The 20,018-nt window shown below is 44.0% G+C and overlaps 1 protein-coding gene and 1 non-coding gene across 3 annotated transcripts; both read left to right on the plus strand.

Moving 5' to 3' along the window:
• Positions 1-371: 371 nt before the first annotated feature.
• LOC106562356 (importin-7) lies at positions 372-19,714 on the plus strand. Of its 2 annotated transcripts, XM_014127184.3 has the most exons (24): positions 372-618; positions 3,940-4,021; positions 10,260-10,413; positions 10,537-10,695; positions 10,838-10,994; positions 11,353-11,442; positions 11,645-11,739; positions 12,075-12,159; positions 12,316-12,550; positions 12,732-12,808; positions 13,718-13,834; positions 14,048-14,137; positions 14,852-15,017; positions 15,175-15,335; positions 15,540-15,668; positions 16,244-16,310; positions 16,480-16,605; positions 16,708-16,805; positions 16,907-17,002; positions 17,119-17,339; positions 17,472-17,680; positions 17,858-18,064; positions 18,451-18,567; positions 18,697-19,714. In XM_014127184.3, the coding sequence occupies exons 1-24, from the start codon at positions 535-537 to the stop codon at positions 18,795-18,797; spliced, it is 3,123 nt and encodes a 1,040-aa protein (XP_013982659.1). In that variant the 5' UTR covers positions 372-534; the 3' UTR covers positions 18,798-19,714. The 2 variants fall into 2 exon arrangements, with proteins under 2 accessions (XP_013982659.1, XP_082813968.1); XM_082957842.1 differs by lacking the exon at positions 3,940-4,021 and having other exon boundaries at positions 432-618.
• On the plus strand, positions 13,335-13,512 carry LOC123725320 (small nucleolar RNA SNORA23). The gene has a single exon (XR_006757818.1). It is a non-coding gene; the product is annotated as a small nucleolar RNA SNORA23 (small nucleolar RNA).
• Positions 19,715-20,018: the final 304 nt, after the last annotated feature.

The following is a 20,018-nucleotide window of genomic DNA, read 5'->3' on the forward strand; positions in this document are numbered from 1 at the left end:
TTCCCCACAGTGCCCCTATGGGGCACCTTATTGTATTTCCAAAACAATGCTACAGCAGCACAGAGTTTAGTGTTTATATAGTATATTATTGTCGTTTTTACAGTAGCAGTAATATTAGTAGCTTTCATTTATGTGACTAGGTTTTGAGTACAACATCTAGATGTTGGTTGTTCTCAGATGTTATGTCATCCAAATCATCATGAAAGATGGTTATGAAAACTTAAAATCGACAAGCCAACTGCAATGACATGCTTTCCATTTTCATAATAGTTTGTTCTCATTACCAGCAGTGTCTTTATTTACTGACCGTAAGACAGTGTGAGAGCGAGATCACACATGTAGAACTACAACTCCTAGAGTGCAATAGTTCGAAGCGGATGTTCGTGTTGGAGAAATTTGGCGCTGATCTATCCGGGTACTTCATTCACTTCTTCCTTTCGCGCCGGTAACTGAAGAGCGGTGCGTCCATGTGCGCATTGACTGGGAATTCATAGACCACATAAATACTGAATCCGAGCCGTACCAGATTTAGCTATGGATCCTAACGTATTGATCGAGGCCCTTCGGGGTACCATGGACCCAAACTTGCGTGAGGCCGCGGAGAGGCAGCTGAACGAGGTAAAGACTTGTGATGGTGCTAATCGGGCCTCTTCTGTTGTGTCACACATCAAAGATGGAATGGAGTCCTCCTAGCTTGTGGCTATGGGAGACCAGAGTCAGTCCAGAACTTTGACAGATCGAATATTCTCTGTTCGACATATGTTTCGGTCAATACATATCAGACTTTTGACGTTATGGGTATTATGTCAAAGTTTCAAATTATGTTTTAACGTCAAGATTGGCAACTCCAAGCGAATCCACCCCGTATACCCGCAGCTGGTTCTTTAAAAACGTGCGGGAAGTTAGCATTAGCTTCCTTGATAATTAGCTGCTAGCTACGCAGTAAAAAGCCTTGTTGGACAATGCTTGCTTTTGGCCTAGCTGATGTATCATGTTTGAATCGTTGGAAAGACACACTTTGCCATTATTTATACAAGTTTGGCCTAAACTAACTAAATCATGCGATACAGTATACGAACGTAGCTAGCGTTTGCTAAAAGTTAGAAAATCTGTTTGCAAGTTGGCTAAGTGAATCACGTGTCAAGTGTATTTTTTTTACTGCTGACATTGCCCTGCACAGGCAGTAGTGCTAACTAGCTAGCCCGTTGATTTTATATAGTTACCTAAACTAGTTGGCCAGCCAACATGTCACCAATCGGACGAACTGACAGGTGTAACGTTAGTTAGGAAAGTAGTTTGATGATTAAAGCTTGAGTATATTTATAAATGTACGTCTAATGTGAGAGGAGCTAATGTGAAACTATTTCCATGAACGTAGCTAACTAGCAAGCTAACTAATATTTGCTAACTAGCTAGGTAGGTTTGATTTATCGAACGCTAGTTAATTTGCAAGACACAACGTACACAATAGCAATAATTATTAATAATAGCTACGCATTTAGTAACGGGGCAAACGTTTTGTTTGTACCTCATTGTGAAAGCCAAAGGGAAAAGTGAATGTTCGCTGGCTAGCGCTACGTTAGCAACGTTTTGCGGCTAGCGTTACATCAATTAACGTTACATTGAGTCATTCGATGAGCTGTCAGCGTGGGCAGATTCTTTGGCTAATGTTAGCTGGCTATTTCATTTGTAAGGTTATGTGCAACATGGCCTATTATCATTGTCTAGATGTCGACTTTATATGTCAAATGTAGACGTGCCATAGTTATCTAACACATACTGACGGCGTGAATTATTTCATGGTCACATAGTTAGCCATGTTTCGCTCGCTAACTAGTAGGAGGAAGTCTATTGGGACAGTGTCAAATATAGTCTGGTCTGTTATCGGCAATGCTATCCTTAGAACAATATATGTACGGTGTTGTCATGTTACTGGGGTTTAGGTGAACTTTAAGTCAGTTGTTGTTTCTGTGATATGTCCATATTGTGTGTCATCAGCTCGAACGTATTATTAGCTAACTTTAGTTTGATAAGAGTAGGCCTAGCATATACTCATTCTGGAGTATATGCCAATTGCCATCATACAAACTGAGGCAGCAGACTTAGTGAAAATTAATTTGTCTTTCTCAAAACTTTTGGCCACAGCTGTACATTAACTTCTCCACTCAACAATCTGAGGGCGTTTTGTTTTTCGTGACAACAGAATATACAATGCCCAGGATTTCAATCCACAGAACAAGAATGTGCAGTTGGATTGTTAGATCTGAGTCATGTTGTGTGGTATCCAGGGAGAGGTCTGAGTGCATTATCTACCGGGTAGGAGGCTATTTTTCCTTGCTTACGTTCGACTCATCTGGAGCAGTTAAGCCTGAACAGTATTCATTTAATATAGCAAGTGATATAAGGATATGTGGGGGGCCAAAGCATTGAGACACATTTTCATTCCCAAATCCCTGAGCTGACAAGGTAAAAATCTGTCGTTCTGCCCGTGAACAAGGCAGTTAACCCACTGTTTCTAGGCCGTCATTGAAAATAAGAATTTGTTCTTAACTGACTTGCCTAGTTAAAACTTTTATGTGGTCAATGATAATGTAAAAAGTATGCTGCACTCATGTATATACTGGATATCTTAATATCTTAATCCACATAAAACACAAGGAAATATGAGCCTTAGGTCATTAATATGGTCAAATCCGGAAACTAACATTTAGAAAACAAAACGTTTATTCTTTCAGTGAAATATGGAACCGTTCCGTATTTTATCGAACGGGTGGCATCCCTAAGTATAAATATTGCTGTTGCATTGCACAACCTTCAATGTTATGTCAAATTCTGGCAAATTATTTACGGTCTTTGTTCGGAAGAAATGGTCTTCACACAGTTCGCAACGAGCCAGGCCCAAACTGCTGCTTATACCCTGACTCTGCTTGCACAGAATGCAAGAGAAGTGACACAATTTCCCTAGTTAATATTGCCTGCTAACATGAATTTCTTTAACTAAATATGCAGGTTTAAAAATACATATACTTGTGCATTGATTTTAAGAAAGGCATTGATGTTTATGGTTAGGTACATTGGTATGACCGTGCTTTTTTTCACGAATGTGCTTGTTAAATTGTCACCCGTTTGGTGAAGTAGGCTGTGATTCGATGATAAATTAACAACCACCGCATTGATTATATGCAACGCAGGACAAGCTAAACTAGTAATATCATCAACCATTTGTAGTTAACTAGTGATTATGTTATGATTCATTTATTTTTTTTTATAAGATATGTTTAATGCTAGCTGGCAACTTACCTTGGCGCCTGCCACGCAGTCTCCTCGCGGAGTGCAATGTAATCGTACATAATCTGCGTCTAAACATGCCGATTACCAATTGTTATAACTTGAAATCGGCCATGCTGATTAATCGTTCAACCTCTAATGCAGATGTAGAAGCACGGTGGCTAGGAAAAACTCCCTAGGAAGAAACCTAGAGGAACCAGGCTATGAGGGGTGGCCAGTCCTCTTCTGGCTGTGCCGGGTGGAAATTATAACAGTACATGGCCAAGATGTTCAAATGTTCATAAATGACCAGCAGGGTCAAATAATAATAATAATAATCAGTGGTTGTACGGGGTGTAACAGGTCAGCACCTCAGGAGTAAATGTCAGTAGGCTTTTCATAGCTGGTCATTCAGAGTTAGAGACAGCAGGTTTCGTAGAGAGCATTGGAAGCAGCAGGTCCAGGACAAGGTTGCACGTCCGGTGAACAGGTCAGGGTTCCATAGCCACAGGCAGAACAGTTGAAACTGGAGCAACAGCATGACCAGGTGGACTGGTGACAGCAAGGAGTCAAATGGCTGAAGATGTTTGTTATACACTGTTTTGCTGATATATAGGTCAAATACACAGCAGTGTTTGATATTCATGCATCCTTTCCTGCTTTAATTTACAGGGTCACACCCAGGTGAATTTTGTGTCCGCTCTGCTGCAAGTCACCATGTCTGATCAGTTAGATTTGCCCGTCAGACAAGCAGGTGAGTTTCAGAGGATGGGTATTTATTATGATGGGGTGGGGTTCTGGGCTCTCTTGCAGATGGAAATCTACAAGAGTATCTACAACTGTAGCTCAAATGAACTGAGCACGCTTTCTCAAAGATGACCCCTGCCCTGACGGCCACAGCTCCCACACTGATGACACCAGTCATATTGTGAAGACTGACCAGTTTCCCATGAACATGTGCATTTGTTCACCAAGATACACACATGATAGAAAGGGGAAAAAATGTGTTTTTGTTGTATATGATGCTACCTTTGCAGCTTATTTTATCCTGTCCTACGGCATTGAGATTTCACACTTCTTTTAGTCTGCTAGGGGGCTCTAGTGAAATCTATAGTTGCTCGGCCTGGACAGTGTCTAGTCATTGATACAGCTGCCTTTGTTATAAAATAACATTCCACATGTTTGAGATGCTCCGTGTGAGGGGCCGTTGGTAGCCTGTCCATGTATCACACATGCCTCTGGTAATGATGTGCAATTATATGGTAGGACGATCTGCTCTTGATCAGTGGCTCATTGACTTTTATTACATTTAAAATATGTGGCTGCCAGACAGAGCCTGTCATTTTCAACCTGCTGCTAGACTCCACACTAGCGTATTCAATTGTGCTAACCAATAGCATCATGTCCTAACTTCTATCTTGCAACTTTGTCAGTTCTTCTACATTGTAGTTTGCTTCAACAACACAATAGTAATATGACAGCCTGGAGAAAAGTCTAACTTGGCAGCAGCCCATCCTGTCTTATGCATTGGGTGCTAATCTGTGTGCCTCTTGTCAAACAGATGACCTGGACATTTCTAAGCTAACCTCTCCAGGAACTGGTGTGTTGAGCAGAAATGAAAGCCTTCTTGTGACTGTGCTATTTGGCCTGCCATAGAGCCCTGCTGCACCTGACTCCGATTCAGACAGATTGCATTTAGTTAATGCAGCTGCAATGGTGGCACGGGTAGATCATATCTGGCATGCCATTGGTGAACAGATGCTTAAACGTTGGCTTGGCACCTCTCCCCAGGAGAGCCACAGGAACTTCACACTCTGCATTTTGGCCACAAGTGCCGCGGTAATGAGGCTCATTTGCTGTAATCTGACACAGGGAGGAGCTAAGCGATTCCGTAGCTAGCAGGCAAATGTCTGGGATTCCCATAAAGGCAGTGAGATCAGACCCAGGTCCCTCTCCTATTGAGGGCAAATGCCTGCCTGCTTATGACAGATAATAATAGCATTTTTTTTTTGCCATGGTTTGTTTTTTTGTTTTGTTTTTTCAATTTAAAGTTTTATTACGTTTTCTAGTTTTTCAACCAACAAAACACATTCCACATTCACAGATGTGACAGACTTAAAAAATAATTATATATATATATATATATACACACAAAGAATAATTATTAAAAAAGAAATATATATATAACTTGCCGCAGCACTATCAAGGTTCTTATTAGCTATTTCCAGCCTTAGCTGAGACGACGAGCAAATAATTCGTTTTTAGATTTTACCTCACCTTACACAACATGTATTGCTCATTTCCCTAATCACCCCATTCACTCTGTCCAATTTGAAATGTAGTGGAGACCAGAGTATCAAACTTGGGCTGTCTCTTGCGGAGGTAAAAGTGAGCTTTTCAAGAGGGAGAAAGTCAACAATCTGGTCAATCCACATTTTAAATGTAGGAGAGGTATTAGAGGCCCACAATAGAAGAATACATTTCTTAGCAAAGTATGTAATAGTCATAAGCAAATTTTCTGTCAGGATCAAGAACAAAGTCCTGTTGGGCATTAAGAAGATAGATACACGGGGTCATATCAAACTGTACATCTCGTATTTTCTGTGCAGCAGTATGTATAGATTGCCAAGATCTGGCAATCTCTACAGCTCCAAAATACATGCATATAGGTTCCACTTTCAGAGGTACATCTTTTACAGTTATGAGAAATGTCTGTTTTCATTCTATGGAGTCTCATTGGAGTGTAATAAAATTTGTACAAAAAATTGTAATTAGATTCTTTCATTTTTACATTAGTAGAGGAGCAGTATACCCTGTCGCAAACCTCCCCCCATAACTCATCACTGATAGTCAGACCAAGGTCCTTTTCCCAGATTCTTTTCAAAGGAGTAAAGGAGGAGCCTCCTTTCTCAGAAAGGAGTCTATAGATATAAGATATTTAGCCTTTAATGGATTGTGCTGTGACAAGAAGGGTTTCAAATTCATTCAACTGAGTTCTAAACCTCCTCTTGGAAGAAAATGAGGGAATGACAAAAAGCTTTGTAGAACTCTCTGGGGAATCCATCTGGGCCTGGGGATTTATAAGGTGGCATGGAGGTAATTCCTTCCAGGACCTCCTCAGGAGTGAAGGGGGAGTTGAGATCTGAATCTGTATGATTTCTTTCAGAGGTATATAGTTTGCAGTAAAAATCATGAAAAGTTAAATTCATCTTTTTTGGGTCATATGTGACCTCCTCTGCTGTTCGGATAGCCATGATTGTACGCTCTGACTGCTCTTTTTTTAAATTGGTAAGCAAGAAAATCTACTCGGCCTATTGCTATACTCATGGTATTTCTGTTTAGTAAAGAAAACAATTTTTTTATCTCCCGAGTATATTCCAAATTCAGTTTGGTTTTGGCTGCTTTAAGTTGACTCCAGGAGGTGCTGTCTGGGGATTGTTTATGTACTTTATCACAGCGTTCCAGCTCCCTCAAGATCTAGCCTGTGTGCTTCCATTGCTTTTTTCTTAGAGGAAGCATATGCAATTAGATGACCTCTTAGTGTGGCTTTGGCACCGTCCCACATTGTGGCCGGAGAAACAGGAGAATCTTTGTTGTCTTGTGTGTAGTAGTCTGTCCATGTAGTTACCAATGTATGGAACGCTTCGTTTGATAACATAGAGGTGTTTAATTTCCAGCTCTTTGACCTCGGAATGTTTTTGCAGAGGTCAAAGCAGAGGTGGACAAAGGCGTGATCTGAATGTGCTATGGGTTCCGATTGTACACGTGGCTGAATTTATGAAACTCTTTGGGATAAAAATGTAATCTATACGGGAGTAGGTGTTATGGACATTAGAGTAGTATGTATAGTCCATAGATGAGCTATTAGTCTCTCTCCAGATATCTATCAGTCCCATCTCTTTAGTAAGAAAGTTCAACATCTTTGCAGATCTAGAATTTGTGGTGGGGACTTGAGAAGATTTGTCTAGGGTTGGGATGAGGGTACAATTAAAATCTCCGGCCACCACGCCAAAGGAAACGCAATGCTCATTGAACAGGGTTATCATTTTTGACATGAAAGCAGGAGTATCTGTATATGTTTAAGATAGTAATTGGTTGCCCATACAGTGACCCAGATATCAAAATAAATCTCCCCTCCGGATCAGATATGTTTTTGTCAATTATGAATGGAACATTCTTATGGATAAGTATGGCTGTACCTCTACTGTTTGATTTGAAAGATGAGAAATACACCTGTCCCACCCAAGCTCTGCGGAGTTTGGCATGTTCAGCATCACAGAGGTGTCTCTCTTGTAATAGCGCGATGTCTGCTTTTTCCTTTTTTAGAGCACGTATCTTTTTCCGTTTTATTGCATGACCTAGACCATGGCAGTTCCATGTCAATAGATTTAAGGTACTAGTCATCGTCATCGAACAGTAAACGAACTTTAGTGCAAGTCATCTCTGGGTAAAGGTGGATAATAGTTACAGCTGCGTTCACATAAAAGGGAAATAAATGGTGTACATAAAATAACAATCTCTGAACATCCCAGCTGAGTTGGATCTATTAACCCCCCCCCCCCCCCCGCTCAGTCTCAATTCTGTGTTCCGAAAAAAACAACAAACCGGGAACAGTTAGCAACGCACAACGTCTCCCCAGCAAAGAAATGCCTCATCCTGTCCGCCCCGCGTTGAGTAAATGACAACGTAGCCCCCGTCCAGACCACATTAAAAGAGGGAGAAAATAAAATCAATAACCCAGCCTACATTTACCTCCCCCAAGGGACATAGGGAACCACAAGTAATAATGGCACAAAAAAAGGGAAATAAAAGTAGGCTGAAACGTTAGTAGGCCTAGGTTAGGCTATATAGCCTATCCCTCTCAGGCAGATGTGAGCTGTAATTTCAGGGGCAGAGGAAGGATGAATATTTGAGTTAGTCCTTGTTTGGATGGGGAGTGCTAATGAACAGGGCCATGCTAGTGTGTTGGGACTGAGAGGAGAGGTGTGGGCTCTTAAAGGGGCCTAAAAGCACTCCTCTTACTCTCCCGGCTGACTGCGACTCCCTCTGAGCCTGAAAACATGAGAGGAGTCACAGTGAATGTGCTGGTCATGAGATCTGCTGCTGCTGTCTAGGCTGATGGACTCTTTCACACCACCCAATGTAACACTGACTCCCTCTAACAATTTAGAGATCTCCCTGATATTAAGTGATGTAAAGAGATGTGGAGAATATTGTGCCACTTTAACCAGCTGCAATTCCATGGAAATCCATAGGAATTGGAAGGGTTAAATTTAAACCCCATGATCAAAGCAGATTTTACTTCAATATCATTTGATTTGCATTAATTAAATCAAAGTGGGTGGAATACCAGCTGTACATTAATCCTGCCATAGAATTCTATATCGTGCATTCGGAAGTAGTCAGACTGCTCCCGTTTCCACGTTTTGTTACGTTATAGCCTTATTTTAAAATGCATTAAATAAAAACATTTCCTCATCAATCTACACACAATGACAAAGCGCAAAGTTTTTTTTATGTATGCAATTATATGAAGAAGAACAAAATCTTATTTACATAAGTATTCAGACCCTTAGCAACTAGACTCGAAATTGGCTCAGGTACATCCTGTTTCCTTTTATCATCCTTGATGTTTCTACAACTTGATTAGAGTCAACCTGTGGTAAATTCAATTTATTAGATATGATTTGGAAAGGCACACACCTGTCTATCTATATAAGGTCCCACAGTTGACAGTGCATGTCAGAGCAAAAACCAAGCCATGAAGTCGAAGGAATTGTCCATAGAGCTCCGAGACAGGATTGTGTCGAGGCACAGATCTGAGGGAAGGGTACCAAAACATTTCTGCAGCATTGAAGGTCCCCAAGAACACAGTGGCCTCCATCATTCTTAAAAATGAAGAAGTTTGGAACCACCAAGACTCGTCCTAGAGCTGGCAGCCCGGCCAAACTGAGCAGTCGGGGGAGAAGGGCCTTGGTCAGGGAGGTGACCAAGAACCCGATGGTCACTCTGCCACACCTCTGGACTTCCTCTGGGGAGATGGGAGAACCTTCCAGAAGGACAACCATCTCTGCAGCACTCCAACAATCAGGCCTTTATGGTAGAGTGACCAGACGGAAGTCACTCCTCAGTAAAAGGCATATGGCTGCCCGCTTGGAGTTTGCCAAAAGGCGCCTAAAGGACTCTCAAACCATGAGAAACAAGATTCTCTGGTCTGATGAAACCAAGATTGAACTCACGTCTGGAGGAAACCAGGCACTGCTCAGCACCTGGCCAATACCATCCCTACGTTGAAGCATGGTGGTGGCAGCATCATGCTCTGGGGATGTTTTTCAGCGGCAGGTACTGGGAGACTAGTCAGCATCGAGGGAAAGATGAACAGAGCAGAGATCTTGATGATAACCTGCTCCAGAGCGCTCACGGCCTTAGACTAGGGCCAAGGTTCACCTTCCAACATGACAACGACCCTAACTAAGCACACAGCCGAGACGACAACTGAGGAGTGGCTTCGGAACAAGTCTCAATGTCTTTGAGACCTGACAATAGCTGTGCATCAACACTCCCCATCCAACCTAACAGAGCTTCAGAAGATCTGCAGAGAAGAATGGAAGAAACTCCCCAAATACAGGTGTGCCAAGCTTGTAGCGTCATACCAAATGAGACTCGAGGCTGTAATCGCTGCCAAAGGTGTATCAACAAATTACTGAGTTAAAGGGTCTGAATACTAATGTAAATGTGATATTTCAGTTTATTGTTAATACATTTGCAAAAATGTCTATGCTTTTTTTATTTAATTTTGTCATTATGGAGTATTTTGAGGGGGGAGGACCATTTCAATCAATTTTGTAAAGGCTGTTAAGTAACAGAATGTGGAAAAAGTTATGGGGTCTGAATACTTTGCGAATGCACTGTATGTAATCCATTTTTAATATGATCTCTATGAAGCCTGTCTTATGTTCAGTCAGTTGATTGTCCCCCTCTCCCCTCCCCAGGGGTGATATACCTAAAGAACATGGTGACCCAGCACTGGAGCGAGGGGGACGGCACCAGCACGGAGACGCCTGTCAATAACATACCAGAGGAGGACAGGCAGTTTATCCGTGACAACATCGTGGAGGCCATCATCCACTCCCCCGAGCGCATCAGGTAACCGACTGCCCTGTGGCTGCTCAGCTCACTGCACAGCGCCAGCAGGGGGGGGGGGGGGGGGTAGAGGAAGCTCGGATCAACCAGATCGTCTTCCAACCTTTCTCCTCTCTAACCCTTCAGAGTGCAGCTGACGACATGCATCCACCACATGATTAAACACGACTACCCCGGCAAGTGGACTGCCATCGTGGACAAGATTGGCTTCTACCTGCAGTCAGATAACAGCGCCGGCTGGCTGGGCATCCTGCTCTGCCTCTATCAGCTGGTTAAAAACTATGAGTAAGGACTCCTTGTTTTAGAGTGACCATGTTTGTGTCCCAACCATTATAGGGAATGGAGTGCCATTTGGGACAGAGACCGTATTATCGAGCTGTTTGCTATGTCTTCGGGTGGCTGATGTTTCTGATTGTGTGTTTGACAGGTACAAGAAGCCGGACGAGCGCAGTCCTCTGGTGGCAGCCATGCAGATCTTCATGCCCATGCTGAAGGACCGCTTCATCCAGCTGCTCCCTGACCCCTCCAGTGAATCTGTCCTGGTGCAAAAACAGATCTTCAAGATCCTCTACGCCCTCTTCCAGGTACTATTGACCACATCCTTCACTCTCACCTTCTTAGAAGTTAAGTGTATATATTAGTCTGTGTTGATTGTATAGGGAGTGTATGGTACTTGTCTAAATGTGGATGTATAGCTGTAGTGTCCAGGTATTTAGCTACTCCTTCCATAATACTGGCTTTTGAGATGGGTCGATTATGGTTGTCCTGTTGGAGGGGGAGGGCTGAGGACCATCTGGTCCATGTCAGGGCCACTGGGCTAGACCTGTCCCCCCTCAGCATTCCAGACTGCACTGCTGTCTAGGGTTTTCTGTATGTCCATTGGAACGACGACAAAGCTTTTTGAATTGAATAGACAGGGTTTCTCCTTTTCTCTGTCCACAGTATAACCTCCCCCTGGAGCTGATCAACCGACAGAACCTGACAGAGTGGATGGAGATCCTGAAGACAGTGGTGGACAGAGACGTGCCTCCGGTGAGGGCAGATTTACTGTGGTAGGGCAAGGAGGGGAGCACAAATAGGTTGACTATGCAAAACAAGTAGCTCCCAAACAGATTAGCTGTAGTTTGTTTGCTTTATTTTATTGCTGCTAGTTGAAAGAAAGCTGATTTATTATTATTTTTTTATATATTTTTTCCTTCGCTCTTTCTCCCCTCCTTCCCCGTCTGCCCCACAGGAGACCTTGCAGGTGGATGAGGACGAGAGACCTGAGCTTCCCTGGTGGAAGTGTAAAAAGTGGGCCCTCCACATCCTGGCCAGGCTCTTTGAGAGGTAAGCCTACTCAACCCACCCCAGCACACTGTCACTGATTCTACACTGAGTGTACAAAACATTAGGAACACCTGCTCTTTCCATGAGACTGACCAGGTGAAAGTGATAATCCCTTAATGATGTCACTTAGCATTACCTGTCTGGTGGATGGATTATCTTGGCAAAGGAGAAATGCTCACTAACAGGGATGTAAACAAATGTGTGCACAAAATTGGAGAGAAACCTGGGATCTTAAATTTCAGGTCATGAAACATGGGACCAACACTTTACATGTTGTGTTTATTTTTTGGTTCAGTGTATATTAACCTGTGAAGGCATCTTTAAACCCCTCCCAGGTATGGCAGCCCAGGCAACACTACCAAAGAGTACACAGAGTTTGCTGATCTCTTCCTCAAGGGATACGCAGTGGCAGCACAACAGGTGAGAGGCTAAGGTCGCTCTTGGCTTTGTCTGAGCTGAAAGATGTGTAATGTATGACTCTGTGATTGACTGAGGGACAGAAGGTTGCCTTTCAGCTGTGTCTGTCTGCATGGGAGTCTGATCTCAACCAAAGGTAACTGATTTTCCTGTCTGTAGGTGCTGCTGAAGGTCTTATATCAGTACAAGGAGAAGCAATACGTGGCTCCCAGAGTCCTCCAGCAGACACTCAACTATATTAACCAGGGAATCGCACACGCTGTCACCTGGAAGAACCTGAAGCCACATATCCAGGGCATCATTCAGGACGTGGTTTTCCCCCTCATGTGCTACACGGACAGTGACCAGGAGTTGTGGGAGGAGGACCCATACGAGTACATTCGCATGAAGTTTGGTAAGCACCATTCTTGTTTATGGAAATCAGAGAAATATTCTGTAGTGTTTGTCATCCAGAAGGAATGTCCTGGAATCAGACTGCCTGGAAGTGATCAGTTCAAAGATTTAACTGTGTAAAGCTATTCTAACAATCCAATGCAATGTGCCATCTGATCTGCTGACTCTCTGTCCTGTCTCAGATGTGTTCGAGGATTTCATCTCTCCCACCACGGCCGCCCAGACCCTGCTCTTCACCTCCTGCAACAAGAGGAAAGAAGTGAGTTGTGGTTCTGATGTGAAAGCTGGGTCCTCCTGGTCCTGGCAGGGTCAACAGCCAGCCATGATGTGATCCTGTTTCATCCCAAATGGCACCCTATTCCCTATATAGTGCACTACTTACCCCCCCCCCCCCCCCCCCCAGAGCCCTGGTCAAAAGTAGTGCACTATATTGGGAATAGGGTGCTATTTGGGACACCCAGCCCCGTGCCTGTTTTTTATTTTCTCTCTCTCTCTACTGGCCCCACTCCTGCCCTTATTTATGGTCTTGCCCACTCCTCCGTCCTGTCCTGCTGTGGATCTCATTAACGCCCTGTTGCTCCAACAACAGTACAGAGCTGTTGGAACCAGTCTGGACGCGTCGAGCCAGGAGAACACTGGAAAACACAGGAGCATAGCTGGAAGAAAGCACTACTTTAGTTGCTGTAGCTCCTTAGTCAGATGTGTTACGTATTACGGCTTTCTTTCTGTTCTAAATGTAAGGTGTTGTTTTAGCATGGAGGTAGTTCTATTCCGTTTTGGCTGTGGGTGAACGGGGTGTGTGGTGCCTGTCCATGTTACGTGCTGCCGTCTGGCTGTGTCTTACAGTCTGTGCGGCAGTGCTCACTCCACACCTGCAGCCATAGAGCCACTGGAGATCATAGTACTGACCTGTGACGTCTCTGACTCCTCACCACGGGCCAGCCTCCATACTCTCCCACAAACTGTCCTGGCTTGCATCTCAAATGGCACCCTATTCCCTACATAGTGCACTACCCCATGGGCCCTGGTCAAAAGTAGTGCACTATACATACATGGATTAGGGTGCCATTTGGGGCATATCAGAGGTGTTTGATGTTAATGTGTAGCAGTTAGCCAGGATACACAGAGTAGCAGCACATTTGACTGAATGCATTTCTTTATTCTCTAGGTTCTTCAGAAGACCATGGGCTTCTGTTATCAGATCCTCACTGAGCCCACCTCTGACCCCAGGAAGAAGGATGGAGCGCTGCACATGATTGGCTCTCTGGCTGAAATCCTGCTCAAGGTGATTAACCCAACACCATCTGCTATCTCCTCTTTTCTAGTTGACCTTTGATCTGACCACATACTCATCAGATGAGGTAGCTGACTCTGTGTAACTATTTTGCCAAATTGTTTTAGCACTTAAGTTCACTTTATGGATCCCACGTGGCAGTCAAATACATTAAATGCATTTTTGTTAACCAGAATTTAATTTTCTGCTCTCCCCCGGAAACAGAAAAAGGTCTATAAAGACCAGATGGAGTTCATGCTGCAGAACCACGTCTTCACTCTGTTCCGCAGTGAGCTGGGCTATATGAGAGCCAGAGTAAGTGTCACGTTGCCAGATCATTCTGGCCCAGGGCTCCAGTGGGGAGAAGGGGAGAGCATGTGACCTGTTCACCGGATGTGCTACCTGTCCTAGACCTGCTGTTTTCAATTCTCTGGAGACAGCAGGAGCGGTAGAGATACTCTGAATGATCGGCTATGAAAAGCCAACTGACATTTACTCCTGAGGTGCTGAACTGTTGCACCCTCGACAACCACTGTGATTATTATTATTTGACCCTGCTGGTCATTTATGAACATTTGAACATCTTGGCCATGTTCTGTTATAATCTCCACCCGGCACAGTCAGAGGCCTGGCCACCCCTCATAGCCTGGTTCCTCTCTAGGTTTCTTCCTAGGTTCTGGCCTTTCTAGGGAGTTTTTCATAGCCACCGTGCTTCTACACCTGCATTGCTTGCTGTTTGGGGTTTTAGGCTGGGTTTCTGTACAGCACTTTGACATCAGCTGATGTAAGAAGGGCTTTATAAATACATTTGATTGAGTGTATCAAGAATATTAATGACAATGATTTGGTAAAACACCAGTGTTTTCTGAAAGTTCTGCCTCCGTCATTGCAGTGGCTTTTCAACTCTTCACATCTTGATGGTTCTAGATAGACATTCTAGATTTAGGAGAATTCTGCAAAAGTATAGCCAGTTTTACTGTCCTGCACTGGTTAACTGTGTTAACCACCATCTCTGGTGTTTCCCCATAGGCCTGTTGGGTCCTGCATTACTTCTGTGAGGTCAAGTTTAAGAGTGACCAGAACCTGCAGACAGCTCTGGAGCTGACCCGCCTCTGCCTGATCAACGACAACGAGATGCCTGTTAAAGTGGAGGCAGCCATTGCCCTGCAGGTCCTCATCAGCAACCAGGAGAAAGGTAGCTATCTCTACACTGTCAGACTCAAACACACCATAGGTGTATATGGAGTCTTTTTCTTTGCTGAATAACATTAATAGTTATGTTCTTCTTGAATCCAAATGATATAGCTGATTATCACTAAGTGCTCCTCTGTCATGTTTTTCCTCTTTCCTAGCCAAAGAGTATATCACTCCCTTCATCCGGCCTGTGATGCAGGCCCTCCTGCACATTGTGCGTGAAACGGAGAACGATGACCTCACTAATGTCATCCAGAAGATGATCTGCGAGTACAGCGAAGAGGTCACGCCCATCGCCGTGGAGATGACACAGCACTTGGTGAGGGGAGTGTGCTCAGTGCCTGATAAAAAGGCCCTGCACAGGAAGTCTCCTTCCTTTGATCAGTTTACAGTTCTGTTTGTCAGCCATGGAGAGAGGTAATAAGGTCCAATTACCATCTCTCCTAGTTCCATGTTGGTCTGGTTTTAAAGACCCTGCTCTCAGGGAAACCCACTTATGGCTGTTATTCCCTTCTCTCCTCAGGCAATGACCTTCAACCAGGTCATCCAGACGGGGCCTGACGAGGAGGGAGGGGACGACAAGGCGGTGACAGCCATGGGCATCCTCAACACTATCGACACACTGCTCAGTGTGGTGGAGGACCACAAAGAGGTGAGTACAGCCATGGTGTCCTGTCGGTCTACTTGTACATCAAGCTGTCTCACTATAGAAACAGGATATGGGCTCCTGCCCTATTGGCCATTCTGGTTCGGACAAGGCATATATACTTAGTACAGCAGCTTCCCTCCCAACTCATAGTGCTGCCTGCCAACACACTCCCAGCTGCCCACCCGCTCCTGGAAACACACACTGTTCTCTGGCTGTTCTCTCTTCAAAGTGCCTTGCAGGCTGATGCCTCTAGAAATAGCACTGTGGCTCTCTGCCCGTACGTCCGCCGACGCACAGGACTGTGGAGCTTGGAACCAGCCAAACCAGCAAATGTTGGTCAACAGTTAGATATGTCTTCTTGGTATACTACTCATGGTCGTTGACTGTGTAAAGTAAAGCTCTTGACTTATGATGTTTTTATCAATGTGCCTACCTACAGGTATTTGGTTTTCTGGAAATGACTTGCACAATGAAATGATCAAATCTACTCTTGCAACACCACTTGTATGTTCATGGTGAATCTCTGTCTGTGTGTGTGTTCCAGTGCTCTAACTAAATGAATGGGGTTTCTGTTTTAGATCACCCAGCAGCTGGAGGGTATATGTCTGCAGGTGATTGGCACTGTCCTGCAGCAGCACGTCCTGGGTAAGTCTTCATTGCTCTTCCTGTCCCACCACATTCCAACCGGGTCCTCCTGTCTCTCTGACACGTACAGGTGGACGAGGTGCCTAGAGTCATTTACGTGACTGTCTCACTCTGTGGGCGTTGTCCTATATTTACCTCTCTGACACCCAGCCTGTGTGTTGATTTTCAGAGTTCTACGAGGAGATCCTGTCTCTGGCCCACAGCCTGACCTGCCAGCAGGTGTCCCCACAGATGTGGCAGCTCCTCCCCTTGGTGTTCGAGGTCTTCCAGCAGGATGGCTTTGACTACTTCACAGGTATACTGCTCACCAACCTGCGAGTCTCAACTGTCTGTTATAGTGATTTGACTATTATATAGATGCACGCTATATTAAATGGGGAATGTGACTCTATTTCAGACATGATGCCTCTCCTTCACAACTACGTCACAGTTGACACAGACACTCTCCTGTCTGACACTAAATACCTGGAGATAATCTACAGCATGTGCAAGAAGGTACACTAATTTACAGCCGCTATGCCATTTTTTTCACACATATATTGGTGGTGTGTATTTCTGCTGGGTGTGAACAAGTTGATCATCTGTTGTCCATGCAGGTTCTGACTGGTGATCCAGGTGAGGATCCAGAGTGTCATGCAGCCAAGCTGTTGGAGGTGGTTATTCTGCAGTGCAAAGGGCGTGGAATTGATCAGGTAAGCGTCTGGCTTCTACACTAAATCTTGTATGGCTACGACTGTATTCAAAGTAACTGCTTTTGAGAAGCACTGTACTATACATTCACCTTAGACTTTCTTTGCCGCTCCTGCAGGTTGTTCCCTTGTTTGTGGCGGCTGCGCTGGAGAGGCTGACGAGGGAGGTGAAGACCAGTGAGCTGAGGACCATGTGTCTGCAAGTGGCCATCGCAGCCCTGTACTACAGCCCCCCTCTGCTGCTCAACACCCTGGAGAACCTGCGCTTCCCAAACAACACTGAGCCCATCACCAACCACTTCATCTCCCAGTGGCTCAAAGACGTTGACTGCTTCCTGGGGTAAGACCATGAAAGATGCTCACGTTTAATATATTTACAGCTCGTCTGGTTTCTCTGGTCCCCCATGTAGTTTGATATCAAGTAGAGTTTTCTTTTACTGTAAGTTACATTTTTTTAAATGTTATTCCCCAGGCTCCACGATAGGAAGATCTGTGTGCTTGGCCTGTGTGCCCTCATTGACTTGGAGCAGAGGCCTCAGGCTGTCAACCAGGTGGCCGGCCAACTGCTCCCCGCAGCCATCCTGCTCTTCAACGGCCTCAAGAGGGCCTACGCCTGTCAAGCAGAGAACGAGAATGAGGATGAGGATGAAGATGAAGATGGAGAGGAGGATGAGGAGAATGGTACGGCATTTGTGCTACCCTCTGAACTCATAAGTCCCATTGTCACTCCCTTATTTAATCTTCCTACTATATTGAATAGAATAAGATACAGCTGCAAGGGGCACTTCATTGGTAGATGGTTTGAGTTGTGTTAGTAGATTGATCAGTAATAAATTAATCTGTTGTGCCTTTCCTCAGTCGAGCTGGGCAGTGATGAGGATGACATTGATGAGGAGGGCCAGGAGTACTTGGAGATGCTGGCCAAGCATGCAGGAGAGGATGGGGATGATGAGGACTGGGATGAGGATGACGCAGAGGAGACTGCACTGGAGGGCTACACTACAGCTGTAGACGATGAAGACAACCTGGTGGATGAATACCAGATTTTCAAGGCCATACTACAGAGTAAAGAGACCACCTTTCAGACACACAAAGCTAGTGATGGGTCGTCAAGTTGAGGACACAAATTGGACATAAACAGTGAATACGTGTTTACACTCAATAATATTACGAAACAAATTTGTGAGGCATGTTATTTGAAGTGCATTATTAGTACAAGATCTTAAGTGATGAAATGATAATGATTTGGAAAGGGTCACTGGATCAGGGTCACTGGATCAGGGTCACGTTCTATGTCTCTGGGTTCAATTCCCCACAGCAGTGTTCTTCAGTTGAAGACATTGAGATGGTTTAAAAACACAATACAAACGAGATCTCGGGATTGAAGACATGAATGCAATATGTTAAGTGTAAAGCGGAGGAAAACTTAACTATGTTTCTCTCCAACTCAGATATCCAGACCCGTGACCCAGCATGGTACCAGGCACTCACACAAACCCTTGATGAGGAACAAGGAAAACACCTTCATGACATTGGCACACTTGCAGACCAGAGACGGGCAGCACATGGTAAGTAAATGTATCCCCGTCATACAATAAGACAGCTGTTCATTTTTATTTAATTGTTTTAATATCATAGGAAATAAACACTTACCATGTTTGGCCTGTTGTATAATTGCCCTATTTTCTTCATTCCAGAATCCAAAATGATCGAGAAGCATGGCGGATACAAGTTCACAGTGCCAGAAGTGGTGCCAACTAATTTCAATTTTGGTGGCAACGCTCCAGGAATGAATTGAGTCATCCCTTCTCCCTTTTATTACTCTGACTGATTGTAGTGAAGTGAAAAAAGCTTGTGTTGTTCCCTTAACTAGTGGTTCCAGAACTGGTTCTTCTCACTGACTCTTCAATCTGACTATCAAATTGGAAATAGCACCAGAAGAAGTGGGAAGGCAACCAAATGCAACAAATGGCTGGGAAAACAAACCAAGAACTTGAGCAAGAGAAAAAAGAAGCTCTAAACAACATTGTTTTCTGGGATCCAATGTGGAGGATACTAGGACGGGAACTTTTTTTCTTCCCTCTTAAACAAAACGGGAGGGCTTAACAATTTGAAATTGATAATGGGACTAAATGTTTCATCATTTTCACTGTTCTGGCTAAAAGGCCGTGCGTGATAAGATCATACCTCTGGTAGTAGTGTTGTCTGTTATTTTCTGCATTAACAAATTCTCATGTTTGTTATGTATATACAAGCCAAGGTTCTTGATTTTTAAGTAGCCTTGCTAAAACAACCAGAGGCATTTTGTAAGGTGTCAAGTGTATTCATATGTAGCATATTGGATACTTCATGGTGATGCCTGATCTCTGTAAATTAATGACTAGCACTTTCATATTGTTCAGGTCTCCTAGCCTTCTGTATCAGACTGCAATTTTTAAATCAATTAAGACCATTTAAAACACAAACCGCTGTATTTGGTTATGTGTAGAATAATGAGTGGCATCACTTTGCTGCTAAAGTGGAAACATTCTAGATTCCTTAAAGACAATGGTCTTGGTATTCAGTTTGGATACAAGACCTGTTGTGAGCACAAAGTCAATTGGATGCTTCATTGAAGCATGTACAATTGGACTTGATCGTGAAGGTCTCAAGCATTTGGTTGGTGTATGAATGAACCATCTATATACACAACATATTAAAAAAAGTTAAGTTGGATTGCATGCATTTGACTGTTTACTAACAGCTACACAGTTGTGCACTCAGTAATTTGATTTGGAGCCTATTTTGGGTAATTGTATACTGTCAGATCAGGTGACGTGTAATCTATTTAGAACTATGCAGCCAGCCAATTATAATTCTAGTTCATTTGCTACTACGGGTTAGAAGGGTGTCATGTCCTCCTTGGCTAGCGTTGATCACTCTCACTAGCAGAGCTTTAGTGTCTACATTATCAATGACCGATATGACTGCATACTGCGCAGCACGATATAGACGAACAAGAACGTGGCCATAAACTTGC

This window comes from Salmo salar, chromosome 11 (genome assembly GCF_965601325.2).
Source record: "Salmo salar chromosome 11, fSalSal1, whole genome shotgun sequence".
NCBI classification, from domain to species: domain Eukaryota; kingdom Metazoa; phylum Chordata; class Actinopteri; order Salmoniformes; family Salmonidae; genus Salmo; species Salmo salar.